Source organism: Tachysurus fulvidraco, chromosome 21 (genome assembly GCF_022655615.1).
Source record: "Tachysurus fulvidraco isolate hzauxx_2018 chromosome 21, HZAU_PFXX_2.0, whole genome shotgun sequence".
NCBI classification, from domain to species: domain Eukaryota; kingdom Metazoa; phylum Chordata; class Actinopteri; order Siluriformes; family Bagridae; genus Tachysurus; species Tachysurus fulvidraco.
Window position 1 is genome coordinate 5,067,574 of NC_062538.1, and position 23,980 is coordinate 5,091,553.

Genomic DNA, 23,980 nt, shown 5'->3' on the forward strand with positions numbered 1-23,980 from the left:
AAGAGTGAAGAGAGAAGAAAGACACTGTCCAGCTGAGAGGTCTCCTGGTGTTGTGGTATACAGTGTTCCCCTTTGTAGCACAATCAATCCATTCACATAGCAGCATGCAGTCCAATCAAATGCTCTTGTTCTTACAGAAAGCAGCTCATAACACACACTATCAAATCAATGCAAGCCAAGCTGATAGTAAATACAAGCCTCTGCTTCATCAACGTGGTTTTTTCTTATGAATCTACAGCACTGCTTATAAGAAAATTACGATGGATGTCGTGAGATTAAACGGATATTGAGCGTGGTTCGAGATCGGGGAAGCAATTGGGTCCTGTTCAGTGTAGTCAGTGTAAGAGTGAAGGAAAACTTGGTCTGAATATTAAAAAGTAAAGGAAAAACCTTGAACGTAATTGCATTTCACATCATGGTTATTTCTTGTAGGTGAACATTTACACCATCATTATGCAGGAGAAGTCTTTCACCACTTGAACTTTTTTCAAGTTTCATTTTAAAGAACTGTAAATATATTTTTCCAACATCGCAAAATTAGAAATTGTGAAACTAAAGCAAAATCAGTAGTAAAACATTTTGCCTGTGCCTGAAAATATATCATCATTAATAATTTTGTCCTGACGTGTTGTTTTTATTGCCTTATGTACACATTACCTGGATGAAGAAACACAAATCTGATTTTCTGCCTTAGTGTGACACAGATCAGATTTTGTTTTTTCAGAAACACAAACTATCTGATCTCACCAAATCAGATCTCAGATGCTTTCATAAGATTGGATATATATCTAAAAAATGGCCATGTGCCATGCATGAAACGCAAAAAACAATATGAGATGTCAATGTCATCATCAGCATCATCATCATCATCATCATCATCATCATCATCATCATCATCATCATTATCGTCGTCATCATCATCATCATCATCTAGTGTCTCTGAATTGCAGCAAAACAATAATACACAACAGCAACAGCAGTGATTATATACAGTGGATAGAGGGGGGGAAATTGGCACTTCAACAAAATCAAGTAGTGTAGTGAAACAATTGCCCAAGAAATGGATGTGTGCATGAGAGAGGAAATTTGAGGGCAGGTGTATTCACAGTAAAGACAGATATGGGTCATTGGGGCTCAGCTCCACTAGAACAAAAAACGAAATTGTGCAAAGAAGCTTGAAAATTGACAAAGCTCAAATCCCTTCACCTGCTTGTTGCATAGACTAGGTTCTTAGTAGTATATTATTATGGTAAAAGCATAAATATAATAAGGATCATTTTTGCTACTATCCATGAGCTGCTGTTTTGCGAGATTTCCTTCAGTTTTTCTTTTCTCTCTAAAAATAGAAAATGGCCTTGTGCCTGCTTTCCTATTCATGCCTTCATTCACATTCTTCTCCTGTCTTTCATTCTTATTGATTTCTGTCTTTCCTTGGTTTCTGTCTGTGCAGGCTGTGTGAAATTAAACAGCTCACCAGCTCCGGACTCAGGGCCATAAACCACTGCAGGTGCCTGACGATAAGAATGGGATTGATGAAAAACAATGGGCCCGGGAGGCCAGGCTTCTGAGAAATGAGAGAGAGATTGGTGTGAAAGCTGTGGGAGGGCTTTGGGAGGGATGGGGTGAGGGTGGAGGTGTTAGGGGCTTGGCTTTTGGGGAGTATGTGTGTGTGTGTGTGTGTGGTTGGGGAAAGTGAGGGAGAAAAATGTCCAGAAACGTACAACTTTTGCCAGAGTTGGTCAATTGCTGACACTTTATTTCGACAATCCAGTGTAGACACTCTATAAAAAAAATCAACAAACCATTCCTAGGCCATTTATCAAACCATTCTTCAACCAGTCCCTTAACTAATGCTAAACAATAAGCTAGGCGTGTATGTTAATCTAGACACAATCTATAGACTGGCACCTTTTGCTTTCTATATTATTTGGACGGTCTGATTTTTTCCCTGGATGTGCAGTAAATCATCTGTAAATTACATCCTATTAAACTGTCACATTCATTTAATACAGACTCTGTTGATACATTGTATGGCCCCTAGTCGAAAGCCAGATCAATTTTATTTGACATGTTGTTAAGAATCAGTTGCTAGGTTGCTTCCTGATGCTATATAGCCTTTTTACGGGGCAGTGCTAGTGCAATAGTTAAGGTTCTGGGCCACGGATCAGAAGGTCAGGGGTTCAAGGCTCAGCACTGCAAAGCTCTTGAAGCCTTGAGCAATGATCTGAAGATCTGAACCCTTTTAGCTTTAGAGGCATTGTACAGTAGCTGACTCTGTGCTTTGTCTCCAGCTTCCTAACAAGCTTTGATGTGAGAAGAAAAGAATTTTATTGTGCTATAATGTATATCTGTCCAAATAAAGTCTGCTAGCGTTTGTAAAGTGTCTTATGTGGACTGTCCATAAAAGTGTAGGCAGGGAATTTCTTTTCCCTTATTCGTCTGGCTTTTTCAAATGGGAGATAGATAAATAAATAAATAAATAAATAAATAAATAAATAAATAAATAAATACACAAACTTACAACAGGCAAACATTTCAGTAGCATTAATAGAATATCATTTACATGCATATGACTAATTTGAGTAAATAAGGTTTTATTGTGATCCCAAAGATTTAGGAGATATAAGCTTATTTTGTTCACTGTAAACAGCGAACGGCTGTTAAAGTGCAAAAAACTGACAAATTGTGTTAATTGGGATTTCAGTGTTGATTGAAATATTAATTTTTCACATTAACCATTGTTGTACATCGCTGTACGTTTAATTCTCATTTGGCTTACTGTCGCACATCTTAATCTGGATCCTCATTAAAGAGGAAAGGCATTTCTTTGGTGGTCTGCCAAACATACAGTAATTACCCAGAAAACTCAGCTTTCTTATTAAATATGACAAAACTGGAAACATAGTAAGAGAACTCGGCTCCTTTCAGACTCGATGAGGAATTAGTCGATTGGAAGCCGTTTTCAGTTCAAGCAGGAGTTCATGGAAGTTTACTGGTCTTCTCCGGGTGTGTGTTCACTGCTGTGTGTGTGCACTTTGGATGGGTTAAATCCAGAGAACGAATTCTGAGTATGGGTCACCCTACTTAGCTGTATGTCATGTCACTGATCACTGATCACTGGAAGGCTCGAACATTGCTGCCTTAGGAGGGTTATCATGGTATGTTTTGTGTGTGTGTGTGTGTGTGTGTGTGTGTGTGTGTGTGTGTGTGTGTGTGTGTGTGTGTGTGTGTGTGTGTGTGTGTGTGTGTGTGTGTGTGTGTGTGTGTGTGTGTGTGTGTGTGTGTTGTGTGTGTGTGCAGAGGGATGTGTAGGAGTCATAGATTTCTGTAGCACACAGGCAGAATGCTAATCAGTTCTGTCACTCCACAGGAAACATTTGCTCCATTCAATCTCCAATTCCCATTTTATATTAAAAAAAGGGTGTTTTGTCTTCATTTTTTTTTTTTGAAAAAAAGGGGGTGCTCATGTTTGATATGATTCTTCTCCTGGAAATAAGGCTTGTCAGTGGCCACATGGGTACAGATACATGTTTTTTCACAGCAATGTGTTTACCCTGTTTGCAAATGAGAAACTATATTCCCTAGGTTAGGATTAACAAAACATCATTCCAGCACGATTGTATAGTATGCATGCCTAGCCTACTGTTCCTTATCCAAATATAGCTCTTCTGTCAGTTATAGTCTTATAGATCTGCTCATCCAAACCAACAAACTGCCTCGAAATCGAGCGACACTAGTGAGGAGATACGTGAGGTGCAGGAGCTTCAGCATTTTTTAACCTCAACCTCTGAGGTTGAAAAACAAAAAACATTCAAAACATATCTGTGATAAAAGTACATTATTAGAATTATTATACTAAATTAATTCATGTAAATATGTGGCTAAATATAAAAGCGTATATATTTTACTTTATTAGTTTAAATTAAGTGCTAACAGGGGGCACGGTGGCTTAGTGGTTAGCACGTTCGCCTCACACCTCGGGTTGGGGGTTCGATTCCCACCTCCGCCTTGTGTGTGTGGAGTTTGCATGTTCTCCCTGTGCCTCGGGGGTTTCCTCCAGGTACTCCGGTTTCCTCCCCCAGTCCAAAGACATGCATGGTAGGTTGATTGGCATCTCTGGAAAGTTGTCTGTAGTGTGTGAGTGTGTGAGTTTGTGAGTGAATGAGAGTGTGTGTGCCCTGCGATGGGTTGGCACTCCGTTCAGGGTGTATCCTGCCTTGATGCCAGATGACGCCTGAGATAGGCACAGGCTCCCCGTGACCCGAGGTAGTGCGGATAAGCGGTAGAAAATGAATGAATGAATGAATGAATGAATGAATGAATGAATAAGTGCTAACAAAATTCTAAAAGTTAAAAAAAGAAGGCATACAAAATTAAAACAACAACAACAACAACAACAACAAGTGAATGATTAAACATTCAATTAAATGAATCAGCAAATGAATCTTTTTGGACTTTGCATCAGCAGATTTCAGGGTTTATTTCACGATTTGGCAAACCTGCATTTCTCCTTGTTCTCTTACAAGGAGGAGAAGTTTGTTGGCTAATGAGTATATATATATATATGAAAAACTAATAAAGAATAATGTTAGGGTTTATTCACACAATATGAGTTAACTGCTAGAGGCAGTATGAAGTGGAAATGTGCAGTTAAATTTAAACTTCACTCCACTAATCAGTTATTAGTGTTTTGTTTGTGAGCGAATCGCTGTTTTTGAACAAATCATTTAAACGGTGAATCATACCTGTGTAAAACATGTGACCGCTTTAGCCAATTTTTTTCTTTTGTGCATTACACCTATAATCATGTCCTTGGTTGGATGTAAAAGAATACGATCAGTGTTGAGACCGAACGAGACCGGTACTGATTCTGTAAGAACCGAGACATGTGGTTCAGTACAAGATGAAACGATGTGACTGAACTGTGACTTGATGCCATGAATGAAATAAAAGTATGAGACATGCCATTCATTCAGTTTGAACGTGAGTCTTACTGGATAAACATGAGGAAAAAGGGGCGGAGCCATGCAATATAGAGAACATAGCACTTGAGCACTGGAGTCGTTTGATATTTGTGCATGACGCATTATCCAAATTTTTTTCAAACTCAGCAGTTGACAAAATATACAAAAATATATTGTCATTTGTCAGAAAATCATTATTAAACACCAACAAGTCATACATTTATAAGCAACAATACTGTACAAAAACAAGAACTGAATGAATCAATCTTCAACAATTAAATGAATCACTGAACAGTATCCAAAGATTCAAGTCACTAGAATAAATCTGAACTACCTCCACTACTAATCAGTCCTTTTAGCGATGGAAGTACTTATTCAGACTGAATGTTAGATGGAAGTGTGTGGGTGTGATCATGCATGGATGTCTCAACAGCTTTGGAGTAGAATTTTAAATATTTATTAACAGCCATTCCCATCAGATGAGGTGAAGAGCCTTTAGGAAGATATATCAAATTTCTCCTGTGTGCTCCAGATGTACTGTAGTAGATCGAGATCATGCTAAAAACTCCGCCATGTTCCTTTAAACCCAGCTCGCTGTGAGTGTTTTCATGTTTCCAAATGCAGATTTAAATCAGCTTGCGCACTCCCATCCCACACATGGTCGAACCTTCAGCCTCTGGAATGTAGATTGAGTGTGTCAGAATGAAAGGGTCACCATCGATCCGTCATTTCCAGCTGAGCGCACAGTCTTACTCATGTAGCGTCTCATCTGAACTCGTTCTAGTCATGAATTTAGCTTCATCTTAAAATGCTGGCTTACATAAGCGCCCCCTTTCCCCGCTCCTTTGCCTTTCATCTCGATCTTTTTCAGCTTGGCTTTGGTACAGAAGCATGCTGGAGGAGAACAATCGGTGATCACAGTCACACATATTGTACACAGATATAAATGTAGATCATGTATACAGTATGTGGAAAAGGTTTGCTCTCACACACTCGCTCACATAAGCACATACACACTACAGGAGACTGTGAATGCATTGTGAGCTTGGAGCTTGGTGTATTTACTTAGTAGTGCTCAAATTTATACCAATTTTTATTGGTATACATTAGCTATCTCAAATAATGCTCTCCTCCTAACACACACACATACACACACACACACACACACACACATAGAATTCCCTGGACTCCTCCAATCTGGTGTTCGTTCTCTTGAATTGCAGCTGCCAGGGGAATAATTGAGAGTAAATTTCTCTCTAAAGGAAGTTTCCTTACCCACAGCAAACATACACTGACTGGTCACCTTAATAGAAACTCTTGTATCCCCTGACCATTCATGCAGTTGTTCAGTCAGACAATTATGTGGCAGCAAACTCGTGCACGTTCAGGTCTGCGGTTAAAATTCATATATTTAAAAAGCGAAACAAAACAAAAACAAAAAGCATGACCTCAGAGACTCATTGCCATGGTTTCTGGTACTAGACAGTCTGTTGTGAGTATAACAGAAACTCCTGGGATCACTCCATTCTGAACTAACAGGCAAGCAGAGACTGCTCTTTGTCCTGCCTTGTCATATATCACTAGCCCAGATTTTTCTTTTGTAGTTTAAATAACCTAAGATGCCACAAACACTGAAGTTTTTCCTCAGAGCAGATTTCTTTTATTGAAGCAGCCAGACTGTGTTGACTTGGTACATCAAACATTTTTAAAAGAACACTGACCCCACCTTTAACTCTACCATTTTTCATGGCATGTCCATTCCTGAGAGCCGTGGGCAGAGAAAGCTGACCCATGCTGCACTGATGAACACACACACTGCTTGGATTTAGCACATCATATATGTATACTGCCAGAATCATTTCTGCAGTTACAGACTCCCAGGCTTATACACTCAATTCATCCACCCACACAAGCACTTCAATCGAGCCCTCGTCACACACTCGGCATTAGCTATACACATGAACACACTGATTTAACAAACACAAATTCAGCGCTACAGTAAACAGCAGACTGCACACACAGCGCCTTTTTTTTTCTTTTATCATGATTAATAATAGCATTTCCATGAGGGTACATATGTGGCTCAAACACACACACACACACACACACACACACACACACACACACACACACACACACACACACTCCCACACAGCCTCGCTCTCATCTCAACCACTCCAGTCAACCAACGCTGTGAACATTGAGATCTAACTGCTCAAACAAATCACACTTTTTCTCTCTCACACTTATCCCTCCTCTCTTCCCTACCTTTCCTCCCACCTCTATACCTGCCTCTCACCTCCTCTCTCTAGTTAATCCCTCTTTTTTTTCATAATTCCGGTTCAATTCACCCACGCCACTGCATTCATCCCATCACACTGCATTGTTAGTCCTGTTCAGCTATCCATCATTCTCACAAACTTCTGTCCATCTATCTCTCAAACTCTACATCCCTCTTTCTTTATTCCGCTTGTGGCCCTAACATAAAATTTCTCTCTCATATTCATCATTAATTACGACTAATTTACAGATTGTCAAAAAAAAAAAAAGAGCATGAGTATGAGCATGCTAACTCTCTAACAACTCTTTACATCTATACTGAACATAAAAGCATCTCAGAACACACAACATACTGAACCAATGACAGCAGAAGACCATGTCGGATCCCACTCTTGTCATCCATAAACAGGAATCTGAAACTAGCTTAAAATTCCTGGTCTTGGCTGTAGCACATACACCTCAAAGTCTGGGATGCTTTTCTGATCACCATGTTTGTAAAGACTGGTTATTTGAGATACAAAATCTGGGATACAAACTCACAACCCTTTAACCAGTAGTCTAACACCTTAACCACTGACCTACCACATCCCAGTAAGATGCATAAGCTACATTCAGCTTAGTTTTCTTCACAGGCTGCAATATTTACAGCATTTTGACAGGCGCTCATATCCAGAGTAAATTACATTTACCTTTTTATTGTACACAATTGATGAGTAAGGGCAAGCAGGGGCAGCTTTAGTGGTCCTGGAATCTGCACTCACAACCTTCTACTCAGCCATCCAACATCTTAACCACTGAGCTACCGCAGAGCTCAAGATGATCCTTTCTACTTAAAAAAAAAAACATAATTTGACTCTGTTTCAGTGTCAGGTAAGCTTTCTGCTGGGGTCAGTCCTGATTCTCAGCTGTGGAAAAAAGACCAAGAGTCTTTATCTCTCTGGGATTCTCATCCAGCCTTCATCCTTCACTCCCTCAGATTAACTCTCTCTCTCTCTCTCTCTCTCTCTCTCTCTCTCTCTCTCTCTCTCTCTCTCTCTCTCTCTCTCTGGAATTTAATCTTCCAGCATCCTCCCAATACTTCCATACAGAGCCAATCAAAGTGAGCAGAAACCCCATCACTTAAAGGTCAAAAGTGGATTATGTTGGTAGGGGTGGCAAGATATCTTCAGAGGTTGTGGAGTGGAATATAACACAGAACTTCATGTGCTATATGTGCATAAATCCAATATCATAGCTTCGGGAGTTGTTTTGTTATATTTTATGGTATTTAAAACTTCGAACAAGCCACAGTCGTACAACTTTTATATAAAAGCAATCATAAGTAGCATCTAAAATGATTCCCAAAAATAATATTAATAGCTACAGAATAACTACAATCACTAAACCTGCATTATATAAATTATGTAATATCACAATTTGAGCAAGTTTTAATGTTAACATTGTTTATATCAACACTGTACACGTCATTTTGGCTTAATTAGCAAGAACCCTTGCTAAAGAATAAAAAAATGTAGCTGTAAAGCAGTAAAAAAGATTTAAATAATTCATTTAAATAAAGCATTTCTTGTGAACTTGCCCCGTTTTTATAATTGTAATTAGAGGGGAAAAAATGTTTTTATTTTACAAATAAACTCTGAACAAACTTTTTGAAAAGCACACTGTCTTTTATAAGCATTTATAGAGTATTTTTTTTTATATTATTGCCAATAATATTAAAAAATTGGGGAATAGGAATCAAAATTTCTTTCTTCTAGTTATGTTTTCAAGATTCAGCGTTTTGTAGTGACTTTTTTTCAAGTTTTTTTTTTTATACAATTTGCTGAGATAAGCCCAACTGTCTTATAAGAACGAAGAAATAAAAAGTTTTAGAAACTTACATGGTCTCATCGTTGAGAAATTCCAATTTTCCAGCCACCTCCTCGTAGTCCTCTCCAGCCTTGGCGGTCCCCTCGCTGGTGTGGAACGGCACTGCGACCTTTCCGCGTGCTCCAGACGTTCTGTGCACCTTCACCTGCATGATGCCGACGCTCTCACTCACACGCATTGATGCGCTCTCGAATGTGAAGATCCCTGCATGGTCGTCATCATAGATGGTCACCGTGGCAGTATGAGCAGCACCCAGTGCAGCTTTTGGCTGAATGGGGACGGAGCCCAAAAGGCTATTGCCTGGGGCATTGGGATCGAGAATGGAGACCTCGGCTCGATGAACGACACGTGGGTTACTGAGGTGCACGTAGAAATGCTCGTCTTCCTCAAAGATGTCATCATCAATTACACCGACCGTCAGCTCCTTTATGGTCTCGCCCGATTTGAAGACCAGCGTACCCTCAGCAAACTCATAATCTGAGCCAGCGTTAGCCGTGCCATCCTCAGTTCGATAGTCCACCTGGAAAAAGACACAGCACAGGATTTTGCAGTTACAGATCTGTGGGTGCTGAGATGATACAGATCAAGAAAAAAATACTTTAAAGGACTGAAATAAGTGAAACTGGTGTATACAGAAGCAAAAATTTGCTGGTATTTTGAATCATTTGCTAAAAAATCTACCGATCCCGTCTTCTATTCAAACTCAAATTCAATGCTCTCCGTCCCGGCAGGTGATTAATGCCTACTAGAATGAATGCATGAGACAAACACCTGCACATGAAGCGGAAACTGAACAGTTGAAAATCGAAATTAAAAATTTTGAATTTTCCAAAAATCTTTCCAATATTCCAAATATTTGCATGAATGAGCAAATATGAGTGTTCCTAATAAAGTGACCAATGAATGTATATTGTATACATCCAGTATTTCTTTTCTGCTGTCCTACATGTAATAACCCTTCTGATAAAATAGACATTAAAATATTAACAAAGAAATTGCATACATACTTTTGGGTGCTTAGCAAGTAAAATGCCGAGAAAATGACCGAGTTAGAGAATAAGTGATATAATTAATCTCCATAGTTTGTCATTAAAATTCATTGATGCTCTCATCCATTTTTGCCACCAGAGCGGTTCTGTAAATTTCAGAGCCAATATTCTCTCAACAGTCACTGAGTCATAATGTGATGATTTGCTAATGTGAATGCTCACCTTTACTGTGCAGCCACTGTCTCCTCCATGTCTGCTGACAGCCAGTTTGAGGGAACCACAGTTCTCGAAGCATTGGTAGTGAGAGGGCTCGAACTCCAAGTAGATGGTGTGAGGATCCTCTTCTTGTGCATTGGCCTCATGGCAGCTCACCACTTTCCTGGCCTGGTCTGCAGCATGCTTCTTCAGGATGTTTCCTGCACCGATCATCATGCGCGTAGCCTGTATGCGATAGAATGCCCTGCTCTTCTGTTGCTGAACCAACACTTGGTAGTTGGCCATTTCAATCAGCTGCTCCATGTCCTTCTCAGGGTGCCTCTGCTTCAGCTCCTTCAGTGTACGAGCCATTTCTCTTCGTGCCTCTTCTTCTTCTCCACCTCCTCCTCCGCCGCCTCCTCCCTCCTCTACGCCAGCAAGCATGCCATCCAGAACCTCTTTGTGGTGAGAGTTGTTGCCCTGCCCATCCATCTCCATGTCCATCTTTGTGAATATACCATCACCCTCCGTTTCGATGATGATGCCCCGATTCTTGTCGGCACGATAGCGCTTGTGAACGTACTTGTAGAAGAGCAAACGGCGGTCTGCAATCCAGGCTTGGAGAACACAAATGGGAAAGAAGAGGAACGTCAGCACAGCTTCCCAGACCTCCACCACACCAGGAGAAAATACTGATAGGATCAGATAAAGCCAGATGTAAGCAAACATACTCCAAGCTGCGGTCACAAAAAAGACCCTCAAGTGTTTTATCTTTCTTACTTCACCATCGGGAACAACGTAGACACAGATAGCGATAATGATAAACATGTTGAATGCAGCACTGCCTACTATGGTGCTGGGACCAAGATGACCAGCTTCAAATTTGTGGCCACACACTTCAATCACAGACAGCAGGATCTCAGGTGCTGAAGAACCCAACGCCATTAACGTCAGGTTGGAGACGGTCTCGTTCCAGATGCGGACTGTGGCAGTGGTCGTTTCTCCATTTGGCTTCTTAATGGTGATTTCCTTCTCTTGCGAGGTGATGACCTCGATGGAGGACATGAAGCGATCCGCAATGATGGACATTCCCAGGAACATGTAGATGAGCGCAACAAAATAGACAATGGCTCGCGCCACCTTATCTCCCACTGATGGGTTCTGAGGGTTCCATACAGGAAGTACCACACCCTCAGAGCAGCCGGTCTCCTCAGAACAGTTTCCTGGGCTACTGTGCAAGGCATCTGAGGTGGCCTGGGAAAACTGCGTAACACTAAGGATGACGATGAGGAGAGCAGACAGCCAGGTAGTGGAGGTATGCTGGGGACAGAGGTGATGCATAGTGTTGCTGTACTGATAATGAAATCCGAATTCAGCTCCTAAAATCTGGTGATCGGCTTCACTATATCCACCTCTGAAATGGACAAGAACAGAAAATGGCACACTTTCACTAAACATAGACAAGTCAACTTTACCATCTAATTCTTCAAATCAAATGTCAACATTTCTCTATGAGGGCATTAAAAACCTTTACAATTTAATTATCAACAAATGTATCAATCATATTCCAGAGATTTGAAGATCTATGTATGGGTTTACAATCCCCAAGGAAAGATACACTAAAATAAAAAGAATAATAATAAAGTATGCGGATACTTTATATGCAAAACATTACAATTACATGATTTTTTTTATATATTTTTCAAAAGGAAAGATGTGTTCTAAAAATGTAAACACGATTCTGTAAATATTAAATATAAATTCAGAATTTGTAGATGAAGCAAAACATGTTCATCCAGAAAATGATGAGCACTAAATCCTCACCTCCATTCCTCAATTTTTATGTTTTTTTTTTTTTAGATTTTTTAAATTACATAAATAAAACACGCAGCCCTCTTTTGGCATCTTTCTCGAAATGAATTCTTAAATTGAACAAAATGGTTGATATTGAAAATGAATTTGTTTTATCATTTTAAATTATTCCAAGAAAAGCCAGATAAATTTCCTTCACTTTATTTAAAATACACTAGTCAAAGGTATGTGGACACCTACAGTACATAATCAACATCTGATTCCAAAGTATTAATAAGTCATAAGTTTGTATCCCATATTTATAATCTGTTATAATGTTACAGTAAGCTCCAGTCTTTTGGGAAGACTTTCCAATAGATTTTGGAAAATGTATAGTTTTGTGTTTATTCAGCCACAACGTTGTCAGCGGTCAGGCACTGATGTCAGGTAAAGGGACCTGGTGCACATCCATTGCTCCAGTTTATCACAAAGGTGTTTAGTGGGGTTGAGGTCAGGGCTCTGTGCAGGACACTGAAATTCTTCTAAATCGGCCTTGATGGTCTTCACATAGCTTGCTTTGTGCACAGGGCATTGTCATGTTGAGACAGAGTTGGGCCTCTTAAGATTTCCAGCACCAAAAAAATCTTAATCCTACAGCAAACAAAAATGTTTTAGACAAATTTTGCTTTCAACGTTGTGGCTACAGTTTTGGGCAGAAAAACATATTAACTCCTTCCTGATTCTGCGCACACGCGCTCCTTATGTTCTTTGATAATTTCTCCTACATATATATATACCTTGTCTTGTGCATGTTTTTTTTATGAGTCCTCAGGTCTTTTGTCTCCTGTTTTTTCTCCCTGTGTTTTCTGTTATTGGTTTCATATTTGTAATGTGTTGCAGTTTTGTTGTTTTAAAGTATATTTCCCATTTATGTTGCTATCTTTGGGAGGCATTCGTCTCTGACACCTACGGGTGTAAGACGCCATTTGTAGACCACCTGACATCATAAATTTCACAAGTTTTTGCATATTCAAATTTACAAAGCTCAATTTTTGAAACGTGGGTTTGGTGAAAACACTTTCATGCTATTTTTAAAAACATCATTAAAAGCCACTAACATACTATAAAAAAAATAATTACCATCAATAGTCTGGGTCTGAATTGAATCGCTTAATGCAAATACAGACGATGTGCAAATATGTGATTAAATCATAGACTTCTATACTGATGGAAAGATCACCTCAATAAACACTGAAGAAATATAATCATCTCACAGTAAACATAGTCAAATTACACATCTTGAAATTCTTCATGTTTATAAGCTGATTACAGAAAACTAATTACTAACCTTTCTGCATACTGCGTATTATATACTGCATGCGGGCGTTTATTACTTGTCACAACGTAGAGGAAATCAATACTGCATAAATATCTCATCAATTTTAGATTATATCTTTGGGTTATTGCTTCTGTCACAACTGTTCATGACTTAACAGAGGAGTGTGTTTTTCTGCTCTCGGTGGTGTGCAGCTATTGATCTCTCAAAGAGTGTTTTTTTTTAATGCAGCTTTAAATACAAGACGTGCAGTAATAGATTACAAAGCCTGCAATAAAATTATTGATGGAAATGTAGGTTTTTTCACATTTGGTCAACATTATACCTCGAGTTCGCTAATTCTGTTCGATAATCTGTTCGATAATTCTGTATAAGTTACGTTACAATATTTTAAAAAAAATAGATTTAATCGCTTATATACAGTAGAACATTTTGGATCGTTTTCGGATGAGATCGTTGCCATGGACACGAAGAAAAACTGTTGTATTGAAATGAATGTAATTATAGAGAGCCGGGTTCAATCCTCAGCTTGGCTTCGATTTTATTCACAGCTTTGAAATTACACAATCAAATTACGTTGGATTAAAAAAAAAAACACACACACATTCATGTGACTCAATTTAATCGTACTGAACTGATGTAGACATTTATATTACAGATTTTTCTCTGTGTCATAAATTTATTATTAGTTTGATTTCAACAGTTGAAACAATAGTCTGATTTTTTTTTATAATAATATTGTCCACTACACGTGATATATTTTTTGAGGTATCTAGAGATTTACCATCTCCGGTTGGATTCTGCTTCATGAAGTATTCGGACTCTCTAAGAGGAGATGCCAACTCCATGGTCTTTGAGGACAACAACCTCCTCATCAATACACCATTTTCTAATCACTCCCTCCTGTGTCACCCAAATGAGGATGACGTTCCATTTAGAGTCTGGTTCCTTTACCATCTAAGGGAGTTTTTTCCTTGCCACATTCACCTCAGGCTTGCTCAGTGGGGATAAATACAAAAAAATGTAAATATATCTAATATTAATCTTGAATTTTTGTATTATATTAATCTTTGTATTAAACTTTTTGTATTATGTTTATGTTCTATAAAGCTGCTTTGAGACAATGTCCAGTGTTAAAAGTGCTATACAAATACGTTTGAATTTGAATTTATTTTTCCATTACAAATAGCGTTCATTACAAGGGATATATTTACTATAAAAACATTATTTGTACTTTTGCTTTTTAGACAAAATTCCACTGGATTCATTGGTGTGAAACCCCTCAGATCTGCTGGTCAGCTGAAATTCTGACCCATACTGTAATGCTGCACTGCACACAAGAAGTGGCTTAGAAAAACTTGACCACAGTTATGCTTACATAAGAGCCTGAATCATGTATGGGTTACTGATGCTGCTGTCTATTTGACTCATACATACACCACACACCTCCATCCTAAACTCCAGGCCCTTAGCAATTCCATGATTTCTAAGTTTTTGCCATATCTCTCCAGCATAGTGACTCAGGCTTGTTGCTCAGTGATCCAGAACTTTTCTCTTTATATATCATTTTACAGTCAGCACTAAATCAGACATAATCACATACCCTTTTGAACTCTTTGTACCAGAGTCTAAAATTTGCAAAGGTACTTGTGACTAGCTCATAGACACACAGAGTTAAAAGTTTGCCGTTTTTCATCATTTTAATGTTGCCATTGTTTTACTATCAAAAAAGCTTTTGTGTTATCCATTTTATTTCTGTAATAAATGTTTTTGTAGACAGGTGTGAATTGTTCACTCAGCAGGGAACTCCCTCGTCTCTCCAGCAGCTAAAGATGATCTCATGATACTCTACATACAGAAACCCAACAGTGTTCTGACTTATCTTATAAAAGACTTGCCGTGATAATTAATTTGTTAATACTGATTCAAAATCACTTGACTGGCCTGATAAGGTAAGATAATCCTTTGTTCATCCCACAGTAGGGAAATATGCAAATATTAACTCAACACTGCAGAATGTTCTAATTTATTAATGTGAAATAAGGTTTTTATATATGTTTGTCTTAGCTAAGATACGAAAAATATAGCACTAACATTGGTTGATCATGTTCATTTGGGATATTAGTGAATAATTTCAGCTAAAAATGGGTATAAAAAAACTGTTTAAAAAAGGAACATTTTGTCCTAAAAAGATGCAATTTGTCTAAAATGATGTGTCAATTCCATTAATAATTCAAAAGTGATTAAATATGTTTGTACCATTTGTACAGCAATAAACAGTGAAAATGTTTTAAAAGGACAATATTGAATTTTTTTTTACTACAAAATCACCTCAAACAGACAACAGCACCATCTATTTCAGAGTTTTTACAAATTCCACTGCCCACGAGTCTTCCCATACGTTTTCTTCCACGTCATTTTCCAGTCTTTTTGATGATGACAATTAAGTGATGATCGATAATGATCATAGCAAATAAAGAAGAGTGGTTTAAGTATTAAAAATTGAAATCAAATCAGTTTTCTCCATACAGTGAGTATCGAGCAGACAAAAGTGGTGGGTTGGTGGTTAGGAGCAGTTACTGTAAGTATTAGGAATATTCTGTATGTTGGAATATAGGCACATGTTACATGTACCTGTATAGGAAGACTAAGAACATCGTATGCATTTCCACAACTATATATTCTTATATTGAGTACATATACATATGTATATACTCAATAATTGCAGAAGTAAGATGACTATTTTATTGATTTTTGTATGTATCTTTTTGTATATATTTTTCCAATAAAATTAATAATTAATTATTAATAATAAATTATTCAAATTAATAATTAATAATATTAAAATTAACAGTAAAGTACACAGGAACCTCGTACTAAAATGCGAGTAATGGGGATTAGTATCAACATAATTTGTAAATGTGAGAGTAGCAGACGTATCTTTGTTTACATTTATAAGCACCATACATGTACAGACAGCATGAATCTCTGACCTGGAGGCAGTCTTACAAGGCTGAATTTATGTATTTTTCCATTTTCTGTAGCCATTTTAATACACATGGGAAGGAGGAGGAGTCTGGATCCCAGGAGACAAGGTTTGGGACACCATCAAAGACTTCTATCACACACAACCTCACGCACGAATCATACATATATGAACAACTAATCATAATATATAGACAATTTAGAGATGGCAATCAGCCTACAATGCTGGTGATTAGATTGGGGAAGGAAACTGGAATACCCAGAGGAAACCACGGGGTGAAACTGCAGAATCCACACACAGGGAGAAGGCAGGAAACCCTAACGCTGGACTTGCAAGGCATCCATACACACCACTAAGCACCTTTGTTACACCTTTATTAATTAATTTAGGACTTCCTTTCAGTGGATTATTGACATCACTATCAGGATATTTTTTCATTTGTTCAGAATAAAAACTCTCATATATATCTATTTATTCCTACAAAGTTTTATGTAAATCTGCCTATGATGTAATAACCTGAGCTATTCGAGTACTAAAATGAATAAATAAATAAATAAAAACTAGCTATAAATAATTCACAACACTACCTGCAGGTAAGGCTGCAAAACGGCTCTGTTGTGCTCGAGTATGGCTCGGAAAAGCTTTAAAGACATAAAAAGAGCACACTTCCATAATTGTGATACATGATACCATTAGTTTCTGTTAAACCCAAAGTATTGCAAAAGACAAATTAGACAATTTTTCCTCAGCTAAATCTGTGCTAACTTTATTTAAAGTTTTTTTTTTTCGGAAAAGAACTTTGTTATTAGCTGCAACTTTAGACACCGGCTTCAGTAACTTCACTGAAATTCGATTTTCTCCACTCAGTTCATATCCACAGATGTTGGATAACTGCACCAACTGATTATTTTCCATTTATTTGCTGACACTTGCGTAATTTAGGGCATGGCTTATGTTAATTAGAGGTAATTATATGTATATGAGGGGTAATGGGGCCATGGTATCCGCATAAATAAGGGACCAGTGAGCAGGAGTTTGTGTTCATAGAACTGAAGCACATTATTTGGGATGAAATTACTGCTGGTTTTGATGTCATATGACAGTTTAATGAGCCACACACAGACCCATGACACACATTGCATTCGCTCAGCTGTTCCCAACTTGAAGAAAGGCCATGTTGAATGAATTAAACCCTGAGCCATTGTCAGTAATATTGCAATGTCATGAGCTGATTATGTTTGACGTCTGTTTGAAATCCTTATCAGCGTTTCTCTGAGCATTCTCATAACTCCTCCAAATGACTGTTTGTTTTTTTTCCTCCTTCATTTCCTCCTTCCTTTCTGTCCTCAGAATGATGTCTGTAGTCAACGCAAGCCATGCTCCCCCACTAGTGCTCCACGTGGTGCTAATGCTATTTATAGCAATGGCAGGATTGCTCCCAGCGGCTCTGGCACCAGTGCTGTGCCAGCGTGACTGTCAACGACCTAGGCGTGTCTTACTTAACATCCAACTGCGGGTTCATTCATCTCCTACAAAATCCTGTTCTGGTATCTTAAGTGGAGTTTCTCTTTACAGGACAGTCAGCAATGACTCACATTAAACTGACCATAGATCCAGAACTTAAGTATGGGAATACATTTGTAAGACAATGTTTATTATCTTTCCTAGCTCCTCGTGGAGCCATTGTAACCTTATGAAATCATCTATCAGGCAGACTGTTACTTTAATGATTGCTTTAATTGGAGGAGCTGGGGCAGACAGCAATGAAGACAGCCCCAGATCTAAAAACAATGTCCCTTAGGCTTCGTTCACACAGGCGAGCAAATCTGATTTATTTCCTAAATCAGATTTTTCTTTAGACCCTGTATCCTCATTACATTGGTTGTTATAGTAACAAGGCAGACAGGCATATGCTGAGGAGTGCCAAGGAGGGAAATATTATCAATTTAGCTTGCTACAAGCAGAGAGATTCATAAGTTTCATCTTTCGGCTAAACAATAAAACAACGTCATGGACCTAAACTACAGCAATTTGATTTAGGGATTTTTTTTTTTTTTTTTGATTGATGCTACATGCTAAGCTGTTTTGAGTATTATCATAAACTGCCAAGCTCCTGTGCTGTCCATGCAGTATGATCTCAGAGTTTAGTGGTTTGTGCTATATCAAATAAAAGTAAAAGTTCAAATATTCACTCTTTACAACTGTGGTGAGCAGAAAACCATCTCAGATATCACTGTTATCTAGTTAGCTTTCTACAAGCAGACAGATTTATAAGTTTTATATTTCGGCTAAACCATAAATCAACATCGTAAACTTGAACTAAAGCGATCAGATTTAGGGATTTTTTTAAAATGGCTGCTACCCTGGCATTACATAGTATTAAATTAAACCCTAATCTTTGCAAATGCAGGTCAAGAGCTTTGTTTAATGTTCACTCCAAACATCAGGACATGAGAGTGGAGGGAATATATGATCTGAGTGACTTAGTGATGCTTGTTAGGCTCCTGATCTCCTCTGATTTCATGCAGAACGATAGAGTTTAGTAGTTTGAGCTGATCAATCTTGGTGAGCAGAAAAGCAAGTTAAAACACACAACACACCAAGCCATGAGGTGAAAAACCAAGAAGAATACTTATTTTTTTCATTTATGATTTAAATTCAATGAGTTGAATTTATCTAGACATTGTCTCAAAGCAGTTTTTAGCATAGAAACAAAATAAAAATGTTAACGTTTAAAATGATTTCTAACGATTTTCCATAATAAGCAAGCTGGAGGTGAAGGTAGCAAAAAAAAATCCCTGAGGAAGAAACCTTGAGATGAACCAGACTCAGAAGGGAACCTCATCCTCATTTGGGTGACACTGAGCAGTAAATAATGTAAATGTAAATAATGTTTTTAATTTCTACAGCGGTTTATGATTGCGTGGAATTAATTAACCAAGAGCTCCTGAGGAACCAACGGGTCAATTTCCGAGTTCACCGCAGACCCAATGCTAATTTCCTTCCTGCCGAATTCTTCAAATGATCGCTGATTAAGACCCGAACACAAAGCTGACTACGCAACAGTAGCTCAAAGATGGCATGACGGCCACATCCACAGCAGACTCATGACCACCAGTATGCTCATATTTTTTACATTTTTGGAGCTCTACTTTAGCAAATGTTTCATTAGACTGTTTTATGTAAGTGATAAGCATATGATGCTCCATCAGGTCATGTGACAGAATTAGGAGATGAAAATAAGGGAATGATCATTTAGTGCATGATTCAGATTGATTCAACACTTCTATTCTATTCAAGTGATGCCATGAGATAATTTCATGATCAGATGAGAAGTAAATGATATCTGAGTTTTAATGATTCAGGGCGGATTTCAAGCAGCTTCCCAAGGTCTTATTTTTGAAATGGAACCCTAAGTATCCTTCAGTTCAAAACTCCCCAGAAACCATCTTCACATCTAAATAGGAAATTCTGTTTGCTCAGGCTGGTGATACAGTCCAATTGTTTTGAATCAAATGTTTCGATGCGATCTGCCTTCAGCGTGAGGGATTAGGGATTAGCAGCATTATACAGGATCATAGTGAAAGAGCTGTGATCTGCTGGAGATTTAGTCAATGTAATGTGCATAATCTGTTGACAATGATAAGATTTAGATTCAGTGTGAGAAGTGAGGGAAAAGTATGCTTAGACTAATGCATTGTACTATTTTATGCACACACACACACACACACACACACACACACACACACACACACACACACACACACACACACACACACACACACACACACACACCATTGTGAAGTACTAACTCAGCACCGTATTTGCCACTCAGCACAAATGCATCTCATTAACTGTCAATTCAATAGCGTCAATGCTGTCCCAACATTGTGTGAATGCTCTCTTGTGCGTGTTTGTGTGTGTGTGTGTGTGTGTGTGTGTGTGTGTGTGTGTGTGTGTGTGTGTGTGTGTGTGTGTGTGTGTGTGTGTGTGTGTGTGTGTGTGTGTGCATCTGCGTGCATATTAACGTGAATGCAACCTTAGAGTAATAGCAGCATTTAAATTCTCTACTTATAATCCTCTGTGGGAACTCAGCAGAGTCTCCCCTCAATTAGTGTCTGGCTGCAAGCCATTGCAATCCAGCCCCTGAAGAGGTGTGCACCACACACACACACACACACACACACACACACACACACACACACACACACACACACACACACACACACACACACACACACACACACATTTACATAGAGACCATGCATTCTACCCCTAACATTACTAAATGTAAAACGTGTTTATTTCTGAACTGTAGTCACTGGTTGCCAAACATTTAAAAAAAAAAATAATAATGTAATAATGTAATAATATTTTGAGTTAAATAAAAAAATACTTTCAATTAGGATTAATATTCACTAATTCATTAAGGTTAATTCACTTGTCCCACTTAGACACACTCGTCTGAAGTAGAAACCGCATCCAAAGTGGCAAAAAAGTAGTTTCTTTGGCTGCTAATTTTTTTTAAGGAAGTAAAAACTATTTATTTTAAAGGCCACACTTTCTGGCTAACGTGTCTCTCCAGAATATATGGTGCACCTCCATAAATCTTGTCTGCTATTCATTTACATACTACAGACAGTGATACGTACAATTTACACACAAGCTGTGATACGTATGCAATCTACACACAAGGAAGTTCCCTCGATAATTAAAAAATGATTTGTGTTAAAGGAACAGACAAGATGTGTCGTACCGGCTTGAGAGTCAGATGGCTGGTTTCACATACATTCTGTAACGTTCTGTGTGGTTAATGTGGCCATATTGCATTACTCTGACACAACTAGTGTAACCATGGCAACAGACACTAAATATTAAACTAAATATTCACTGGAAACCCCGTGTTGAGCGATGAGCTGGTGCCAGTGTGAAAACGGGAGGAGTGACATTGCCAGTTACTAAAAATCGAGCTTTAAGTAAAATAAATCAGATTCTAACTCGAAGTTCTCTTCAGAAAGAACGGTTTAGCGGTTTCTCAGCATGGCGACAGTGCAAGGCAAAGAGTCACCATCTTGTCATTGATCATCTTCCTGTTAAAAGCACAATGTGTCGTGTTTTATTCTTTACTTACAACATACCTGCAGCTGTAGAGACCACTTCAATAGCAACACAGTTCAATCAATTCCCAGGTTCCCAGGTTCACTTTGTGAACAAACTGACTCCATCTATAACAGAAGTGCTGTACTCAGCACCTTGCCTTCCTCGTTGTTTTCAACTAAACTCTTTTATTTTCATTCACTGCATGAAAGCATTGTAACCTTCAGTCATAGATTAGCGTTTAATGCTAAAGCGTAGCCATTTACTTTGTCCAATCACAGTAAGCTATGGTTGTGCTAAAAATCTGCTAAGGCAGCTATTGTATTTTCAATATATGTGCAAGCTCTAGGTCATTGCTATGGTTTCTATCATTTCTGGAGGAGCAAATAAGGAGATTACAGTTAAACTTGTAAAATATACCATGTATTCTGTATTGCTGCATAAGTCATCGATCCTAAAAATACGCATTTAGAATTTTTAAATGTACTTCTCTTCAGATTCCAATACTTTTATATATGGTGCTTACAAGTACATTGATGCATATATATACACACACACACACACACACACACACACACACACACACACACACACACACACACACACACACACACACACACACACACAAACACACACAAAACATGGAAAAGCATTAACGTATTAGGTTCCACGCTGTGCAACAACATGTACACCATTATCATGAATCAGATCAAGAATGGTTCCCTGGGGTACTGACATATTCTCACTCACTCTCATTCACACACACACACACACACACACACACACACACACACACACACACACACACACACACACACACACACACATGAGCAATGGGAGACCCTTGACATAACATACATAACTCACATGATTCATTGTGATATACATTTAGCACACGGTTGTAGTTCATTATATTAACACACCAGATATGTTTAAAGGATGAATGACTAACCTTGTCCATCAAATTAACATTATTTCCGAAGGAAACAAGGATCAAAGTGTTGTATTCATCATATGATAACTCAACTGCTGAGTCACAGATGGTTTCAGACAAGGTTGTCATCACCCACGGCTGTAATTTCAAGACCAAATTACAAGACGGGATCTGTAGCTACTGTACTTGAAATTTTAAAGCTAAAGTAGATTACCAAGGTGAAGATTTAAGCATGAATCATCATCTGTGTTCTCTAACAACACAAAACACATTTTTATTCAGTTAGCTGCTGTAGCTGTGCATATTTCCATAACTAGGGTGTCAAAGGCACGATAACAAAATTATACTTTAAACCAGTTCTGTAATAGAGTAAAGCCAAGGCCAAGTCACAAATGTTTTTTCAGTCTTTCTCCTTCTATGTATAATTATGCATCTGTCTCTGATATTATTAAAAAGATTCAATTATCCAATCGGCCAATCACATGGCAGTAGCACAAGGCAAAAAAGTCATACAGATACATGTCAATAAATTCAGATAATATTTACAGGCAACTCAGACCTGGGTTCGATTTTTGGGCAGGGAACCAACCAAGCCACTGAGGGGTAAACTCTGGCTGCTGGTCCCAAGCCCAGATAAAATGGGAGGGTTGCATCAGGAAGGTCATCCAGCATAAAACCTGTGCCAAAACAAACTATGTGGATTGGATGATCCACTGTGGTTACCCCAAACATCGCCTCAAACAGCTGAAGGACAACAATAACTGCAAGTATTTAAGTATTTAAAAACCCTATTAGACATTTGACCTTGATCCTATCTAGCTGTATTGAAATAAAATGAATAAAAGCATAGGGCATACAGTATGAGCCTTTATTACATATACATTACAGTGGAATTCTTTTCCTCGCAAATCCCAACTGAAGAGTGCAGGGGCAACTATGATACAGCACCCCTGGAGCAGGGAGGGTTAAGGGCCTTGCTCAATTGCCCAAGAGTGGCAGCTTGGAAGTGCTGGGGCTTGAAATCCAACCTTCCAATCAGCAAACGAGAGCGTTAACCGCTTGAGCCACCACTACTCCAATGAACCTCCCATAGCACTAGATGTAGAAACCTTTTGCAGATTTTTATTTGCTGGGTTGCCATGTCAGCTGGGTTGCCCTGTATTTGTGATAGCACAGCTTCAGTGCCACAGCTGTAGGCATCCATTTTGAATGCAAATGTGAGGTTGGGGTCTGGAGTTTGCAGGATAGGGGCTGTAGTAAAACTCTGCTTCTGGCAAAGACTCCTTGTGCGGTGTTGGAAAAGGGGGACAATATGTAGCTATAATTTCTTATAAATTGGTGAACCCTGAGTGACCCAGAAATTTTACTCCATGGACTTGGAGTAGATTAGAATGTCAACAATGTAAACAGTGACTTATTGGTGCAGCAGATCCGGATTTCATTTATAAATAACTGGAATACGGCAGGTGCGTTAGTTACGCCATATGACATTACCAAATATTTATAGTGCCCACTAGTGGCTAAAAATGCTGTCTTTCACTC

General features: G+C 38.5%; 1 protein-coding gene across 3 annotated transcripts in view; it reads right to left on the reverse strand.

Moving 5' to 3' along the window:
- The window catches only part of slc8a4a (solute carrier family 8 member 4a), a 71,674-nt gene that overhangs the window by 30,979 nt on the left and 16,715 nt on the right, over positions 1 to 23,980 (reverse strand). For all 3 annotated transcript variants that reach the window (XM_027176729.2, XM_047805666.1, XM_047805665.1), the window contains 2 exons: positions 10,322 to 11,708; positions 9,122 to 9,630 (listed from right to left, as the gene is read on the reverse strand). In XM_027176729.2, coding sequence (XP_027032530.2) covers positions 9,122 to 9,630; positions 10,322 to 11,635 — 1,823 coding nt within the window. In that variant the 5' untranslated portion in view covers positions 11,636 to 11,708. The remainder of the gene's footprint in view (positions 1 to 9,121; positions 9,631 to 10,321; positions 11,709 to 23,980) is intronic.